The sequence below is a fragment of the Rhea americana genome, unplaced genomic scaffold, assembly GCF_003343005.1.
Source record: "Rhea americana isolate MKP2758 unplaced genomic scaffold, rheAme1 scaffold_263, whole genome shotgun sequence".
Classification (NCBI taxonomy): domain Eukaryota; kingdom Metazoa; phylum Chordata; class Aves; order Rheiformes; family Rheidae; genus Rhea; species Rhea americana.
The window spans coordinates 906,208-925,507 of NW_028186383.1; the positions used below are offsets into that span (position 1 = coordinate 906,208).

At 35.7% G+C, this 19,300-nt stretch overlaps 1 protein-coding gene across 2 annotated transcripts in view; it reads left to right on the forward strand.

The window, feature by feature from the left end:
• Window positions 1-3,446: 3,446 nt before the first annotated feature.
• TMX3 (thioredoxin related transmembrane protein 3) overlaps window positions 3,447-19,300 on the forward strand; it is a 29,687-nt gene continuing 13,833 nt past the window's right edge. The window contains exons 1-10 of one of the 2 annotated variants that reach the window (XM_085307759.1): window positions 3,447-3,535; window positions 3,767-3,824; window positions 7,898-7,937; window positions 9,214-9,337; window positions 11,761-11,806; window positions 12,665-12,745; window positions 13,748-13,847; window positions 14,088-14,165; window positions 16,792-16,858; window positions 18,733-18,831. In XM_085307759.1, the coding sequence (XP_085163885.1) occupies window positions 3,487-3,535; window positions 3,767-3,824; window positions 7,898-7,937; window positions 9,214-9,337; window positions 11,761-11,806; window positions 12,665-12,745; window positions 13,748-13,847; window positions 14,088-14,165; window positions 16,792-16,858; window positions 18,733-18,831 (742 nt within the window). In that variant the 5' untranslated portion in view covers window positions 3,447-3,486. The remainder of the gene's footprint in view (window positions 3,536-3,766; window positions 3,825-7,897; window positions 7,938-9,213; window positions 9,338-11,760; window positions 11,807-12,664; window positions 12,746-13,747; window positions 13,848-14,087; window positions 14,166-16,791; window positions 16,859-18,732; window positions 18,832-19,300) is intronic. The other variant, XM_085307760.1, reaches the window with a different exon arrangement.

A 19,300-nucleotide genomic window follows, 5' to 3' on the forward strand; every position in this document is an offset into this window, starting at 1 on the left:
GAGTAACTTTTTGCTTTAAAACTAATTATGGGACTATTCCTATTAAAATTAAAATATTTATTTTTCTAAACATTTTGATTTAATGTAACTGTTGTGAAAACATGAATAGCTGGAAAATATTTTGTTTAAAAGCTTTGTATAAATGCTCAGAAATGGCATACAGTAAACTGATTTTACACAAATTTCATGTGCAAGTATAATTGTAATACATACATACTAATAATAGTAATATAATGCTATTATAATTGTAATATAGTAAATATATTTAGTAAACAAAGTCAAAATACAGTAAAATGTATATAAGTAACAAAAATATACACAAATATATTATCTAAAGACTCTAATGGTAGCAATAGAAGAAACATGAACTTCTTGATTTGCCTTCTAATATCTAATGTAGCTCAAAAACTTAACCATCTCAAAATGCTTTGATATTTTATGCCTCTTTTCTTGTTTAAACTCTCTTCATTTTGCTCTCTTTTTCCATCTCTATACACTTCTAGTCTGATCCTCTGCTATGACCTTTCATGACTAGCTGAGCAGATCTAGAAAGCCTTCTTTAGCATTATRCCACTGCTCTACCGTTATCTCAAAATGTGCGTTCATAGTATACTAATAAGGATGTGCCGAAAGAACTTTAGTATCCTAAGTACTTTACTTATGCCTGGATGTATTCAAAGAAATGCTGATATTCTGTTTACAACTTTAACGAAATCCACACATGCCAGTAAAAATAAGTTCATGCTGCACTATTTAATTAAATACTTAATGTCCAAGATAGTTACCGACAAGTCCCTTTACCTGCACATGACACACGGCAACTAGAGCAGACAACCTGCACAGATTGAAACAATCTGCAGCAAAAGAGTACTGTAAAGCAGCCTTCAGCAGGCTAAAAGGCAAAGGTTGCCTTTGATGATCCTTCCTATCCACCAGATTCAAAAAAGAAACATCTAGGGCAGCAGGATCATTGAATCTTACACTTCCATATTTCAGGGAGCCTTTTCCCATGACACTTTGTTGCTTGTCTTCAGGATAAGGACTGTCTTCCTTTTATTTGTATATCACATTTTGGGCAGTAAACCTGAACTATAAATTGTGTAGAAAATATATATAGTGTAGTGTTTTGTATGTGTGTGTACATAACTATTTATATAACTGTTTACACAGAAACAAATCTACGATTCCTTTAATTTCAAAATAATCTAGTTCAATAGYGTACATACTTCCAGAAGAATTTGGCTCTCAAAATGCAAGTTAGAAAAATCATATTCCACCATTTGCAGTCAGAACAAAAAAAGGTGACAAACAGGAGTTAAAGGATGTTCAAGTATCTTTCATCAAATCTATAGTAAAACACCACCATGTTCATCTTAAAAATTACTTAMAGCAAACTGCATTATCTGTATAAAAGACCAGGATTACATTAATTTATCAGTTATTTCACTATTCGCATTTTCTTCTGCATGGATTTTGCACTAAAWGATTGATGGGGTAAATTCTTTCCATTGTCTCAGTCTAGACAGCAGCTAGATTAGGATCAAAACAAATGCCAGTTTTCATTTGGCCAGGCATGCACTAACATTGCTTAGCTAACAATGATATACAGAAAATGAAATATAATGGCACAGGAATTCTACATATTCAGAGAGTAATTTTCATAGTTTATTCAATACAGATGCTTGTGATTTTTTTTTTCATGAGTGTCTTATTAAAATGTATGATGCAGCATAGTGCTTCAAACAAACTTGTTAAGATATGTCTGACATAGGTCAGCCAGAAACTTTGGAATTCTAATGTGAGCTATGATGTGCCCTCTCAGGTCAAGACCTACTTCTCAGGCAGTAAACCCATTATTACATGGTAATTGGCCTTTCAAAAGGGCTGGACAATCCTGTGGATGGTTCAGTAAGTCCTTACTGAAGCCAATGTAAACATCTACTGCTCTCTCCTCATCTACTCACACTGTCATCTCATCAAAGGCTATCAGGCTGGTTAAGTAAAATCTTCCTTTTATAAATCCATGCTTACTACTYCCAATCACCTTCCTGTCCTTCAMGTGTCTGGAAATGCTTTCCAGAATTAGTTGCTCTACCAGGTTCCCAGCAATCGAGCTGATGCTGACCAGCCTGCAATTCCCTTGAGCTTCCTTYTTGCCCTTCTTGAAGACAGGGGTGACGTTTGCTCTCTTCCAGTCCTCTGGAACCTCTCCTGATYGCCCTGAGCTTTCAAAGATAATCAGCAGTGGCCCTGCAATGACACTGGCTGGCTCCCTCAGCACTGATGGGTGCCTCCCATCACRGCCTATGGACTTGTGCATGTCCAGTTTGTTTAAGCGCTTCCTAACCTGATCCCTCTCCACCAAGGGTAAGTCTTCATTGCTCTAGRCTTCCCCTCTGCTCTCAGGGGCTTGGGATTCCTGCGGGCTCATCTTCAGTAAAGACCCACACTGTGAAGTAGTTCAGTACCTCTGTCTTTTATATATCTTCTGTCACAAAGACCTGAAAGATTTGCATATACAGCTCAGAAAAGTAACTCCTGCATGGGAGAGAATGCCACATGTAAGAARTTACACAGAACAAGGCAAAACTGTGAAGAAACAGATGAAAAATTAGCTCTAATGCCTGCTCAAAAGATTTTCTTAGCAGAATTACTCACTCTTCCAGAATACGTAAATCTCTACTGAAAGAAAGACAAGCTAGTTGAAGATAGGAAAAACTAAGACACGAAAAGTTTCACAGAAAGAGAAAATAAGCAAGAATGTTACTGGCACTGAGGAGAAAGTGAACTTGTGTTTTTTCCATGAATGTGCGTGAACATTTGCTGACCCCAAAATAAGCCGTAGGTGATGAGACTGTACCGATCACAGACAGCTGGCAACAAGCTATATGGCACAGATTTTTCAGTTGAGACGGCATCAAATGACCCACTTATCAAGGGATCAGAAAATTAATGTTAGTTAGGCTTCCAGCTCTGGAAACTCCAGGGCCAACCGCACGAGGAGACTGCAGTCCCGCATTTCTTCAGACGGCTCTGCGGAGAYGCACCCTGCGGACCAGGCAGAGGCCTCTCTCCTACTCTGCACCCTACTGCTACTGAAGTCAGAAACCCGGGAGAGTCTTGAAATACTTGAAAGCCAGCACTCAGGCGCCCCAGRCCTTTGCACTCCCCCAAATGCACCTGCTCCAGGCTCAGAGGCTCCCTTCGGAGAGGCAGGAACCGACCGCCCTCCCTAGGCAGCGGGCCAGCGCGCGCCTGCGGGCTCACGCCACGTCCAGGCGCTCCCGCCGCCTTCTTCCGCCTCCCGCCAGCCCCGGTCGGCGCACGCACCCGCCGGCGAGGAAACCGGCCCTGGCGCTGCGCCTCGAGGCCGGACGCCAAGGGCGCGGGAGCCCGCGGGACCCGCCGCGCCTGCGCAGTGCGGAGTGGCCGGCGCCGCGGCGCCGCTTCGCCTTCCCCTTCCGGCCGCGCCGCGCTCCTGTCAACATGGCAGCGGCGGGCGGGCAGCGGCAGCAGATGCTCCTCGGGGTGGCAGGTAGCGGCTGCGCGGCGGCCGCGGGAGCCGTGCGGAGCGCCGGGGAGGGGGAAGCGCTGTGTGGGGCGGGGGGAGGCGGCGCGGCGCGGCGGCCCCCGGGGCGGGAGCGCAGCGAGCCTGTGAGGGGAAAGCGGGGGCGGCTGAGAGCGGCGGGGCGGGCGCGGTTGCCCGCAGGCGGGCAGCTCGTTTGGGGGAGCACCCGGCCTCACTGCGGCCTTTTCCTCCGCTTAGCAGTGGTTGCGCTGGTTCTGGCGTCGGATGCGGTTTTTGTGGAGGATCTAGATGAATCGTAAGTACTGGAGGGTGCCCTCCTTTGCTACTTTCGTACTGTTTTTCTTTAGGGGAGGGGGAAAGCTGAAACCCAAAGCTTTGTGCAGTGTCTAGAAAACCAGGCTGAAAAAGTTTTTTTTTTTTTTTTTTTTTTTTTTTTTTTTTTTTTTTTTTTTTTTTTTCTTTTGTCTTAGCAGAAGTTGTGGAAAGATTGTGGTGTGTTAAGTAGCTGTCTTTTTTTTTTTTTTTTCTTAGCAGAAGTTGTGGAAAGATTGTGGTGTGTTAAGTAGCTGTCATGAATTAAGCTAAGAAACAGCTTAATTTTGCAGTTGTTTAAAGCTATTGTCACTGACTGTTACCAAAATTTTGTTGTACTTTAAATATATTTGTGGGTTGATCCTGATCCAAAATAAAGGTGACTGTGTTTAACCCAGATCTTTATTTGTGTTTGCTGTGAAGCTGCTGCAGGGCTGTAGGGTAGAAGTCTATTCACATGTGGCCAGGAACAGAAGAGAAAAGAAGTGACTTTCTGTTTTCAGTGGCAGGACTAGTGCATGGCTGCTTGGAGCCATAAACATGCATGACTGCATAGAAAAAAAATCTGACAAATTTAAGCTTAAAACTATTGAGCTGTTGAAATTGGTAGTTCTGCCCTGAACCTGATTGTGCTCTGTACTTGTTGTAGCAATTGCATGGAGATGTACTTGCTGTTCTCACAAAATGTAACTTTCCAAAAATGAAAATAACTTTTTCAGGCAAAGCAACAAGCTGATCTAAAGCAAACTGCCTCCACAAAGCAGCATGATTATTAGAATTGAAGTGGAARTGTAGAAAATATTTGCATGAGAGGTGACCAGAAGGCATTCAATTGCTATTTCATGATAAATTTAAGCCAGTTTAAGTCTGTGTTTTTATAAGGATTCAGTCCATGATAAAATGCTTCATAGAGCTGAACAGTCAGAAAGCAKTTGTTTTTTCTTTAACATTCTACTTACTCAGCAAGAGCAGATAATTCTAGGATCAATTTGAGGGGCAGTGAAAGTACAAGGGAGGGAACATATTATCAGGTATATTGAAAGGAGAAACCTCAGCATCTCTAATTTGTGTTGGCTTTGCAAAGGTTGTTTTTGATCCATGCCCAATATTTTCCAAGACTGAAGATGAAAAGACCAAGTGAATAAAATAAAACACATTTGTGCTCCTACATCATTTTTCCACAGTTGTAAGTCTAAATGTAATTATTGCTTGGAATGAAAAAAATTAATTCTGTAGTCATGGAACTTCTGCTAGAAGGAAATTCTGTTGTAGAATGCTTTACTCTTTAAACTACCAGACTATACAGKTGTCTTCATTTGCATTTGGGAATATAAAGTAAGTAGTGAATTGTTCCTAATAATCTTTAGTTTTATCTAATTGGCAGRTACCATAATTTTATGGATTTTTTACTGTTACACGAAGCTTTGAGTYTTATTTGAATTAGGTTAGTTGCAAACTATCCTACTAGGACAAATTGAAGGTTCCTCTACCAAGTTTACAGAATACGAGAAAACAAGTAGCTGAGAAGAAGTAACAAAGATGAGGGTTACCCAACATCGCCCAGTTCAGCCACAGAAGAGAGGCAAAACGAGAGCTGTGGTTTTTGTTGGCGTAGGTTGATATAACTGCTTGCTGCCTGAAATCTATATTTGTACTGCCGTCTTTACTGAGCTGTGGCAATTTGCTAAGCAAACATAAGAGTAATCTGAAAAAAAAATGTAAATATTTCTCTGTCTGGTGAAGTAGTGGCTCAACACAGGGTCAGAGAAGCATCGTAGCTGGTGGAAAGGGGATGAGCAGAGGGATTGGAAGCAGTGCTTGGGTTGGCTTCGGTTTCCTTGGAATTGTGACTAAGGTCTTTTGTTCTGCTTCATGCTGGTTTCTTTTAACAGTTAAGTGGAGTGCATRGATTAAATGGAGGTTGGGTCAACATTTGATCACATAATGCTGCRTGTTGAGAGGTGTATGTTTTTGACACAAATGGTTTTGATTCAAGGATATATAACTACAGATAAACAACTGCAGATGTTGGAGTTGTGGAAGTGCTGATAGAAATCAGTAAGGCTTTCAKGAGAAATTTAATTGACAGATTGTAACTTCATAATAGCTATATAGTACTCTGTTTTCTAGATTGAGCTGAGATAGTTATGCTTTTGTCAAACTTCATATTTTAGTCTCTGTGGAAGTTGATCTTTTAGCAAAATAGGTGCTCTTAAGTCTGTTATACAGCTTATGTGGTATCTTTATGAAAATATTTGGTCCAATGAATGTGTTGACAAAGTTACTGAATTCCATTAGAATGCATTGTCTTCAAACATTTCCTTTCCTTCCCTGTTTTTTCTTGCTGTCTGCTAGTTCTCTAAACAAGACTTTAGTCTGCCCTTCAGTGCTTTAATGTTCTTTACAATCTTCTAGTAATACTGGGGCAGGTGTGATAGAGCATTTCCTTGTAAATCCTTATTGTATGAACCAAATAYGATATTCTAAATTCAAATACAGCCAAGATCTGATGATTCAATAGCTGTTTTTACTTCTTGCATCATAATCAATTATTTGTCTTTATAATTGGAAATGAGCTAGAGCTTTATTAGAATTCACAAGAGAYGATGGACTAACTAGTTCTTTCGTTAGCTCTGTAATGCTAGAGTGGTAAATCTATTTTTAGTGAGGTTGTAGAACAAGAAGTTGTTTGCCTTAAAAATACTAMTTTTTAGTAGCTGTTTTGTATTAGTCATTGCATTTTTTTTTTTTTTTTACAAGTATTACAACTTCAGTGTGGTATCAAAAAGACAAAGGTAAGGGAAGAAGGGAGTTGAATTTACAAGTGAAATGCAGCAATTTTAAGTTTCAAACACTCATCTTTGTGATTAGATTATTAGTGATTTTTTTCTTCTAGGCAGATATATAAATAAAATATAACGTTCTGTGATTCTGCTGTCTATGAGCCACTTGTAGTCATGCTACATCTTGGGAAATGTTGAGTCAGGTTATCCCTTCTATTATTTTGATCTTAGCTCTATAATGTAGGCCACATACTTACTTAATTACATGTAAGCCTCTCTTTCCATTAAAGACTTGGCAAACTCTCTGCAGAAGTATTGCAATAACAACTTTGTACAATGTATTATATAGTATTTGACATTGCTTCAAGTTCTAGCCATTTTTATTAYGGTTTATCTTTTTCGGAAAGAAATGAACCTTGCATGAAAATTCTGATTTATTTAATTCACAACTTAGGACTAGTTAAGTAATGAAATAATATGTATAATCTTGTGGTACTTAATTGAATGTGTAACCAACATTCCAAGAGGTACCAAGGAACTTTCATATTTCACTCTGTTTTTATTTTAGAATATAGCAGTTTTAGCATCTACTGACAGACTTGCAGTTCGTAAAGCTAGCCATTTTTTAAGTTGCCATTGCTGTAGTATTAAGAGTAGTCAATAGTACTAGTGTATTTGTTCAACATTTACTTTCCAGTAGTATTCTGTGTTATTTTTATAAAAAGCATAAACTAAAACACCTATAGTAGTCGAATCTGAAGTAAATTGAACTAAAATTAATTTTAACATTAAAAATAATTCACACTTAGCGTACATTCACTRAAGTGCTAAGCTTAACAGTGGTATAAATCCGTGCTCTAGGAGAACGTATTAGTTGGTCTATAAAAATGCTAGGTTTTCTGAATGGTCCTCAGCATACAGTATTAATGTAACTAAAATAACTAAAAATAAATACTTTTCCCCTTAGATTATTTATCTTGATCAAACAGTTCTATGAATTTGTAGTGGGTCATTTRTATTGGTAGCTGGCTGTAGAAACCTAATATGGTACAACTGCACATGTAGTATGATGAGCAGGTTCAATCTTAGTAACTAAAATTAGTATCTTTTCTTCTCTCTTCTCCTTCCCCACTCCTCCAAAAAACAAAACAGAGAAATCTAATAGCTATAGTTTTATACCAACTTAATTGAARAAACACTTTTACTTTTTCACAATCAAAATTCATGTATGTATTTTCAGATATATCATGTATATTTTTTTTCCCCTTCTTAGGTTTAAAGAAAACCGTAAAGATGATATTTGGCTTGTAGATGTGAGTATGTGAGAAAAATGTGAAGATTTTCAGCTGATTTCAAACCAAGCTAGTAGAAATCAAAACACAAAATGTACTATATGCTGCACTGTAGTAAGGCTGCTTAATCATTTGGAAAATCGTTTGTGCATAGTGCAAAAAAATGACATGATGTTAGTTTTGTTGACAATATGGATAAACAATCTGTTTGTATTGTTCATGATGAAACAGGAATCAGGTTTAGTACTGAGTGTAAGATTCACCTTAWGTTTTAAAGAGAAGCAGATTATCTCTAACAATTAAGTTGAGGGGGTGGTAGCTTTCATTCATTTTTTTTTTAATTCTCTAGTTATATCTACTGACTTGTGTGCATAKAAAAACATATAAAAATATGTTATTTGATTTTGAAGTGCTAAATATCTAGGCCTCTTTTACTTTTCTAACACAATTGGAGAGATTCAGTGCTCTTTAGTTCAGAGGCAAAGCATTACTAAAATAATTGAACTTGTTTAGAAATGAAAAAATTCTCAGCTCACCCAAATCTGAACCATAGCTCCAAAGTAGTATAATTAAGATTTGTGGTTATTCAGTAGAGAAATTGACATATACTGTTTTAGAATTAATCAGTAGTGTATAGGAAGACAGAATCCAATTTTGCCAGGTTATGACCTGATCTTGATATACCAAAATACTGATACCTTCCTTATTAATGTCACTGATGTGTTGCAACAAGACCATTGATAGGCAGAAAGATGGAGAGGATTGGAGGCTCCCACCTGTTTAGTTTCTGAGAAAATGGGATTGGTGAGATTTCACAGTATGCCTGTAGAAGAATAATGTTTGAAAAACTGAATTCTAGAGGGCATCTTGGAGAAAAAAATATATATATTTCACTTACTTTCAAATAATAGTGTTCTCCTAATAGGAAAAAAATCCATATTCAGGAATATGAACTTCTTTGCTAAGACTGATTGTCATCTCTTCTCATAATAAAGGGAAGTGTTCTGTATTTTTTTTTATGTTGATACACAACTATTTAAATAAGAAATGGCGTATTAGTACAGCAATTGATTGAATTAATTTTAGACTTCTGTTTTCATTATTAAAAATAGCATCAAATCATAAAAGCTCAGTTTGCCACTCCAGCTTTCTAAGTAATTTGGATTTTTATTAAGTCTTGTGAATAAAGAAAAGCACACTTGGAAAATAACTCTTGTTTACATGTTTGAGAGTTCAAATTAACATTTGTCTTTCCCTCTCTTTTTCTTTATTTAAATCCAATCTACCTACTGATCAGTTTTATGCTCCTTGGTGTGGCCACTGCAAAAAATTGGAACCTGTGTGGAATGAAGTTGGTATAGAAATGAAAAACATGGGCTCTCCAGTAAAAGTTGGGAAGATGGATGCAACTTCCTTTTCTAGTAAGTGTGGTTTGATTGGGGAAAATTTCATGTCCTGAGCTTTAAAACTTGTTTTATAGTTACTCTTCTGTTCTTTATCATATAAACAAATATATTAAAGTAGTCACTAGGGAAGCATCTCTTCAGGGTTATGTTCCCTTTAAAARTAATAGCAGGCTATAGTGTGAATTTTTTTTCTTGCTTGTTCCTGCTTTCATGTTGGGGATTCTTTCTGACAAATGGAAGATAAATGCTTTTCAAAGATACGACTTTTGATAGGCTTTTTTGAATAGTTTTGTACAAGTATCTTTACATAGCACTTCTATTGACAGCATCTAATCTAACAACTCAATTTTTTTACTCCATTGTATTACTGTTGGACAAGTATTTGTGTTTTTACTGTTACTCTTTTCAGGTAATTAGTCCTTAAGATACTACATCAAAAGCTTGCTGAAATCAGTGAAGTCATTACATCAGTGTTAAGGCAGCTTCTTGCAATTTTCTCTATATGTCTTCTYGAAGAACCAATCTCAGATGTTTAAACACTTTGAGGTTCATTTTTGATGATACCTTTTTCATATTTGTTAAYTCTCAAGGATATTTTAAGAAAAAAAGCTTCATGTATTCAAAGAAGTAGTTGAGTAGATGTAAGATAGTTGTATGCGTAATACTATTGTAGTATTAATGTACTGGTTTATTGTCATTTCACTTTAATTTGTCTTGAACCAGGAGGATATTTAAAAGGGCAAGGCTTAGGGAGATAATGTAACGTCATTAATCAATACTTATTAAAGCTGGGTATAAAGGTTTATTACTTTTGCGTAAGATATGCAGAATATTTTTCTGTGATGTTCCGCTTTCTCCTTGTTTACATGTAACAACAGAAGTTTGGTCTTTCAAGATCAAACTGCTGTTGTCTCAACTGTCAATTTAGTGTATGTAACTTATTCTTTAAAAACACMTAAATTTCACCTTGTGTGGTTCATGTTGAAGGTGCTTGCTAAAGTTGTGATACCAGTTGAATTTTCATGTGGGTTTGTCTTAAATTCACTGACCGTGATCGGAACAGGAATGCATTACTCTTGGGGCTATTGTAATTGCTGTTTTGTTTCTTTATTGTGTTCTTCATATCAACAAGCTAAAGCTGTAATGTAAATAMGTCCACTTCCATGATATCGAGAGGATTTTAGTAAGTAGATGGGATGTAAAATATTGATATCTTCATAGTCTGCAGCTGTCAAGGCATTCCTCACTGTGCTTAAAGGCTGTACAAGGAGAAATAAACTGCCTATCAACAGCTCTCGTGATTGAGTGTTCTAATACATGTTTTAGTACATTCTAGTTTTTCTAAATACAGATAWGAGAGGACAGGATCAGAATCAAATTAAGCCTAGTTTGTATTTCTTAGATCAGTATCATTTGAATAAGATACTGGTAGGTGGATTTGATTTGTGTATGTAGCTTTGTGCAATTAAATTTTTGACTTGGCAGAGCCTTGCATACAAATCCTCTCACATCTGCTACTCTAGAAAGTGGTTGATAGCTTCAAAATGTTTGTCTTAAAAGTACTGAATCCTGGTGGATTATGAGAGTGGGAATCTGTTTTCTTTTTATTTATTAACCAGTGAACTGCACAGGCGTTGTCTGAATTTAAAATTGGAAAGTTTTAGCTTAAAAAAAAGATCAATTGTTTTAACTTCTGTAAAACAATTAACAGTTTAAGGTGGAGATTGCTGCGCTGACAATGAGAAGGAAGATTGCAAATCTTACTCCTTCAAATGAGAGGAGTAAGACGTAAACTCTTAAACATCCAGTGTGCTATAGAGCTGTGGATAAATTGGTGGGCATATGTGAAGGGAGAGTGGGAAGTTCTATAATTGTCTCACTCTCTACTGCTTTAGTAAGCAGCAGRTAAGTAACTGATTGCCTAGAAAAAGTGGCCCTCTACAGAGTACAATTGACAGATTGACTTTTCTGTAACTGCTGTGGCATAATATTGCATTTCTGTGTCCTTAKCCATTACTGTAGCTTAGGTGTTTATTAAATTGTCTCTTGTTGATAGATCTCTTAAGCATTAATATTACAAATTCTACATCCATTGTGCTTTTCTTGCATCAGCTGTTTCCAGACAGTAGTTTGTACTGTACCTATTAAATGCATAATACCTTTTGGTGGAAACTGACCTAACGTGTCAATTTAGTGGACACTTATGCTGTTTAACTTTTTCCATTCAATTTGAGAGCCTGCTGTATGCAGAGAGAAGCCCAAGGTTTAGAGGTATATCTTAATAATAGTAACTTCTGAAAAGAAGTGAAATAATTCATACCGAGCTAAGTAGTAGGTTTTTCATTAGTTTGTGACTTGAATAGTAAACTGTCTTTAAACCTTAGGCTARAAGAGCAAGAGAGACTTGGTTCGCTTTAGCATTAATAAATGTCTTCCAGGTATTGCATCTGAGTTTGGAGTGCGAGGTTATCCAACAATTAAGCTGTAAGTTGATACTTGTTAAATTATTTGCTTTCCTACCAGTGATCTCATGTGGTTAAAAAGGAGAGGAAAAAAAAAAGTATAGATGATGTCAAAATAAATAAATGAATAAAAATAATAATAAAAAATTTACAGACAATGTCTTTGATTTCTGCTGGACTGTCTTTTTGCTTTGGAATCCTTTGTTTCTAATTAAGACACTTGCTAATACTGAAATTTTAAACAAAGGCAGGTTAGCAAGTTTAGAATTAAACTTTTGATTTTTTTTTCTAATGCAACTTTGTTAAATATATGTATATATATTTATTGTTAAAAGGAATTTCATGTACAAATTGATGCCTTGAGAGCAGTTCAGGCACTAAATGCATACCTGAGTCTTTGAGCTAAGTTTCGGGAGTTGCTGAGTACATGTTATTATTTTTAATTRCCTCTCTTTTCTCTTTGCTGTTCCTGAAAATCTTGTGTAAATGAGACTAATGATTGCTGTATAGGGTAAATTGTAAGAGCAATTGTTTGTCAAGGAATTTATGTCTTTTTTTTATTTCACTAAGTTAGAAAAATCAGTGAAGGATAAAATTTCTAGGAAAACAGAAGTAGGTAGCAGTTTTGTATGGACTTGCTCATAATATTTGTGCATAGTTCAATTTAAGCTCATGTTAAATAAAATACTAGTAATTTTGACCACTACTTACTGTGAATGTACTGTTTTGCCAGAAGATTATTATTTTAGCAAAAAGTATTCATAATATATAATAGACTTTCTCTACAGATGTATGTTTAGTTTGTTGCACTTCTTAAATATATATGTCGTCTTAATATTTTTTTTTCTTTCTGTTTTTTTTGCTTATCCCCTCTGTTCAGCTTAAAAGGTGATTTGGCGTACAACTATAGAGGACCTAGAACCAAAGATGATATAATTGAATTTGCTAATAGAGTAGCAGGGTAAGTATGCACTTCCATTAGACTRTTTCTGGTGACTTAAAACTTTTGTAGGATTTTTTTTTTTAAGCTGAACTGAAAGTAAAAGAAAGATAGGCTTGAAATAGATTCCAAGATATTGACATTAGATTAAAGAAGACAAACTAGTTTCATGCGAATGTGATGCTTAATTGGCAGGCAGAAGGCATACAGAGAGTAATTGGTCAGAAATCCTTGTTTCCAGTGCAAGAACCAGGGATTTTYGAATGACGTTAGAAACTCACTGGAGCCAGAAGAAAAGAACACCGACTCAAATATTGCATAATATAAAACAGTGCTAAGCAGAATTTATTTAATAATCCAAGTTTTCTTAAAAATTCGTTTAACATACCCTTGAAACTTGAAAGATATGGCAGTTTGACAGAATTGTTCGCAGCAATTTCCATTTACTTTATCTTCCTTCCCAACAGTGGCCCATGGCCTCAAAACTTATAGATTGATAATTGGTAATCTTTGAGGAGGAAAAAAGTTCAGATCTCTTTTTTTCATCCTTAAGAAGCATTCATAAAGATGCGTAAAAATTAATTATTGTTCCGAACTCTTGTAGTCTAGGAATAGCATTGATCTCTAATAACTTACAAAAAATTTATAAGAATATTTATTTCTAAGACCACATTGCCCAAGGGCTGTGCCTGCATTCAGAAACTCCTTTCTCAGATGATTTTACAGTGGGTAAATGGCTTGCATATTTAGTAGTACCATAACAGTATTTTGTACTAAGATATGAATTTTATTAAAGGGTGCTACTTGAGGAGAAATTCTTGAGTTTATTTTGGGTAAGAAGTTTTTTTTTTTTTTTTTTAATTGTAACTTAAATAATAAATTGCAAATTCAAATTAATATACTTTGGGGAATTGTAACAAACCTGTWTGGTTTGTTCCTGAAGATCTTTATTTGGATTTTTGCAGCTTGTAGAAGAAACTGAGACTTTTTTCTTTTTCTTTTTTTTCTTTCCTACCCTCCCAGACCTCTAATCAGACCACTTCCTAGCCAGCATATGTTCGAGCATGTGCAAAAGAGACATCCTGTACTTTTCGTGTATGTTGGTGGGGAATCTCCTTTAAAGGTTTGAAACTTGATTAAATAAAGTTATTTCTTTTGACTCTTCACAGATAGAGTTTAAAATACATCTTTTAAAACAGGTGAGAAAGTAATAGTTGAAAGACTGAAGAAAGTACACATATTGTAATAAATTCTTATCTTTATAATTACTGAATTGTTTTTACAGTCTTTTGTTATAACATAAGGTTTCCATTGACTTGTACTAAAAGTTGAGATGTTTAAAAAAATGTTTATATTTTTGCAGGAAAAATACATTGAAGTTGCTTCAGAACTAATTGTTTATACATACTTTTTTTCTGCCTCAGAAGATGTACTATCTGAGGTAAGATGTTTCAGCTCCTACTGTTTCTACTGATGTGGCATAATCCACATTTATATCTCTGTAGATAGAGATCTATCTGTTTTTGGAAAGAACATTGACAAATCCCAAACTAATTACATTGAAATGTTTGATATTCACGTCTGTAATGGGTAAAGAGTACAAACTGAATTTAGGTTATGGTATAGTCTTTTACTATCTAATTTGATGAAACTTTTCATAACTGGTAGTATATTAGCCTCTAGTCMTCTTAGAAGTGGAACAAATAACTTGTCTGCACTGCGCATTTGCTGTGGATTTAAACTGTTATTACTGTTACTACTTCGGCCAAATGTTTTGTTCAGTCAAATTAATAAAATGGTAGAAACTTAAATAGAAGATATGCAGGACTTACCTACTAGTTAGGGAAATCAGTGGAAAGGTTAACTCTTTGTACCTTGTGTAATGCAGCTGATCAAAACACCAGTCTGCCCTGGGATCAAGTAATCCAGTTTACTAGCTGCAGAATCCCACACTTGCTCTTTGGGGTGTCCTGTAATAAGGAAATCATTYGCAGTAAATCACAAGGGTGGAAAAAGTTGCCAATGCTATTTTTAAGCCATTATTGCCTAAGTGCTGAAGTAAAATAGGCTTTCTAATTTCTTTTCTCCAAGTGGGACCTGAGTCTGCTGACACATGACTTTGAAAATGTTCTTTTGGAGTTGGTGGAGTGAGAGCTAGCGTAACTTTTTTTGTGATGCGCTTGCATTTTTTGGATGCAGCCAGACTTTTCCCAGTGGTGCCAAATGATAGAATGAGAGGCAATAGGCACAAATGTACATACGGGAAGTTCCATCTGAACATAAGGAAAAATTTCTTTACTGTGAAGGTAACAGAGCACTGGAATATGTTCCCCAGAGAGGTTGTGGAGTCTCCATCCTTGTAGATGCTCAAAAGCCATCTGGACAGGGTCCTAGGCAATGTGCTGTAGGTGACCCTGCTTGAGCAGGGAGGTTGGACTAGATGATCTCCAGAGGTCCCTTCCAACCTCCGTTCTGTTTCTGTGATTTTTTTTTTCTACATCTTGACAAGTAGAACTGACCTCACTATAAATAGTGTATTATTAGATTTCCAAAAGCTTTGTGTTTAAAAACTTCCTTGATTTAAATACTCCTGTTGAAGTATGTGGAGGCTACCCCAGCTGACTGAGAAAAGTAACATTCACTTGCACGCTGGAAAGTATAAAGCCTGGAGCTGTTTGAGATTTTGTGATCATGGTGATACAAGCAGTAGCTGTTTATATCTTGTGGGGGAAAAAAACTTATGTTGCTATGACTCAGATAGTGATCATTTGCAGTATTCTGTGGAGAGCAGCGAGAAGATACTATGAAAACATTGGTTATAATGAAGTTTCATGTGACAAGGTGTAGAGTATCAGATCTGTTTTGCCATCTTAGATAATCTTGTCCCAGGTTTCAGGCATCTTTTGCAAACTATGCTCTGCATAGACTGGTCTGCCCTTCAAAAGATGCTAAACTGCTTGCTGAGGAAATAGAAGAATTAAAACATCATCCAGAATTACCTACTTCTTTCTCATTAATATGAACTGTTACATTATGAACCTGTTGCTTTCACATTTTTTTTCTGAGAAAGATAATGCAGAATGATTACAGAAAGCATGTCAATTGGAAAAATGTTCACAATACTGTTCTTATTTTTCCCCAACACATCAATAAATTAGAGAATTCAGCCAATAGTGTCAACAAAACTAAACTTCCCACACGTTTCTTTTCTTAACTATATATTCTTTTAAATTCTAACCAAGAGCGTTAGCAAGCAGAAAGGAGATGACAGAAGTTATGCATAGCAGGACTGTTTTTTTCAGTGGCTTTCTGAAACCATGAGATGACGGAAATTATACATGGCAGGATTGTATTTTTTTTCCAGTGGCTTTCTGAAACCATGAGATGACTTAGTATTTTTTTTTAATTTTTTTAAGTTGCAAAGCGAAGGTTTCTACATCTTGTACTTTCTATAAAAGTATGCTGATGACCAATTAAATCCTAATATTATGTTTAGGATGATAATACGTACATTTGCTCTGTTTACCTAAATCAGGGCTGTCTGCAGCCTTGTGCTGAATGAGAGTGTCAGTATATTTTCATCAGCCTGAAGCACAGGAAATAGCACAGATTTACAGTGGTGCACATTATCAATATTACTCTTTTACTCCACAATATTATTGAGTGTTCATTTAGTAGAAATAACTGCAGATGTATTACAAGTACGTTGACAGCAGCACAAATTAGGAGTAGAGAATAATATAAGACTGAAGAAACCTTCAAATTCTTTCTTCTGTATAGACAGAAGAAAGTTTGATAAGCCAATCTTCATGTTAGTGCAGATAAGAGTAAAAATACTGCATGATACAGTCTGTGATACTTACCTATCAAAAGATAGGTTTTCCATTGTGTTAATTCTTGATATTGCAGAGGCAAATAAATTTATTTTTATAAAAGGAGACCAATAATGTTTAAATGTACTTCAAGATATTTCACTGTGAACTAGCTATACACATTTTAAGATTTCTTTCTTTGTCAAAAAATTTTCTAATCATGCATGGTTTAACTGAAAAACTCCTCTCTTTCAGTATGTGACATTGCCTGAATTGCCTGCTGTTGTGGTCTTCAAAGATGGAACTTACTTTGTATATGATGGTATGTAAAAGTGTACATCACCTTCAGACAAGATACTGAAAGCATATAAGAGAAGCCAAAACCAGAACATGTGGGATTCTTTGACAGTCAAGTTGGGTGTGGTGGGATAGTAAGTAACAGTCTCTTAAGGAATAGAGAAGAATTGAATAGACCTTAGGTATTTAATGCCGTTCTGCATTTTCTTATGGAACAAAAAAATGCATTTGAAAGAGAATCATTTCTTAGCGATAATGAAATAGAAGCGATAATTTGTTATTTTTTAACAGCTTTTCACATTACTGCTTCACTGACATTAATGTACCTATAAAAGTTTTCTTTCACCCCTTACCCAAATCCAATCCTTAATACAAAAAATAGATGAAAACCATTACTGAAGTGGAGTTGCACATCAAAATCAGCTCTGCAGAAATCCAGATACAGTGAACAACTTTCCTCTCTGATAGATGAGTTTACAGTTCCAAACAGTTAAATCAGATTTTTTTCTAACAGTTTTTCTACCTAAACATGACATAGCTCTCTTGAAGTTATCTGGACTCTTCAGATGTGTCCAGTTTGAGGTATTTGTGCTTTGGAATGATTCCTTAGTACAGCAAATCTTCCTTCAGAAACGTGAAGGAAAAAGAAACTGATCATCTTCTATTCCCAGTATTAAAAATTAGAGGGACATAATTGTCAGAATTGAGCATGTGCAACTTTCTCACTTGTTACGTGTATTTCGGTAGTGGGAAAGGATCAGACAACGTGACATCTCCATAGGTAACTGATGGTGCATACTATGCATACATAGAACAGTTGATCTTTCAGTCTGTTTCTTTTCCTTCCAGAAAAATATCTCTCTCAAAAAAAGGTAAASGGGATAAAGACTATAGACACTGGAACAGTCCATATGCAGTTGAAGCTGGATAAACTATTTTGAGTGGTGGTGTTTAGCTTGCAAACTATAGAATGGCCACCTGAGAGCAGTAGCATTTCTTAATATTGCTGTAAAGCAGTACATTTACCTTTTATAAAAAGCATATGAGTGGAATAAAGTACTTGTATGTTCTGTATACTATATTATATGCATACATGCACATACTTAAATCTATATGTGTACATACCATGAGTTAGTTTATAGATACAGCACTTATTTACAAATATATCTAGTTTTGATTTAATCTTTACAGATACATCCAGTCTGACCTACATGTATTAAATAAAGGTTTTCGTTTCTGATTTGAAACTTGAATTTGAAAATGCATTGCTCAGAAAACTATTCTGCTTTTTTCATTGCACAAGCGTGCACACAGACACACGTTTTTCCTATTTACTTGTGATTAAGATTTAATGATATGGGTTAGAATTAGATCTTTTCAGGTTGCAACAATTAGCAGTTGAAATCATAGCATTCAGTATTACTGATTCGGAATGATATATGCAAGTACTTATTTATATTCACACTGACATTGATGCATCTACTTTTCTTGATCTTTTGTTTTGTTTAAGAACTTTCACCAGTATTGCTTTCTGTGTTTTTGCATCTCCTTTTTTTTTAAACTTGAACGCCCTTAAACATAGGGATTAAAACTGTTTTTTTTCTGCAGTGGGTCACAGATGTCTCTTAGAACAGTGTTATGTTTACCCTTGATTTGAGCGGAACAAAAAGTATTAAACCAGCTTTTCCTACCCAGCTGCTATAATATACGTGCCTTTAGTTAACAATATAAAGTGCTGTCAAAAATTCTGAAGCTGAAGATAAATGTGTTCATGCGATCTCACATTTTCATCTAAAGTACTGGAAATATTTACGAAAAGGAAGGGAGGTAGTTCTGTTCACTTGCTTGTTTTTAAAGAGAAGATGTGTGTTTAATCTTCAGCATTATTTAATTTTTTAGAGTATGAAGATGGTGATCTGTCATCCTGGATAAACAGAGAAAGGTTTCAAGGTTATCTTAATGTAGATGGCTTTACGTTGTACGAACTTGGAGATACGGGTGAGAAGCTGCTGCCATTGAATTCTTTTGCATTTTTTAAACACTAACCAAAATGAAAGATTATTGAAAACATATTTTTAAACCTCAAAGTTAGTTAATCTGATAAGGTTGATGGTGTCTTTTGTTGTTTGAAGTTTGTGGGACTTTTTTATTGATTTGTGACATCATCCAAAGCTACAGTAATCCTTTCTTTGCAACATGCAACCTTGTCCTGTAAGAGTCACAAAAAATGAGTGAAGCTTTTAACATATTATTTTTACTACCTTAATTAAAGTCCTCAAATGTCTACAAGGAAAAGGAATTTTTCGGCTGATTTTAGGAGTTTAAATATGGTGCTTAGATATGTTTAATGGTTTCAGATGTCTTTAGAAAGGATATGATGAAGAAAGAAGAATGTGTGACAAAGTCACATGCTTTAGTTTTTTCTAATAAAATTTTACAGTCAAATTAAAACTTCACAGCCAAGTGA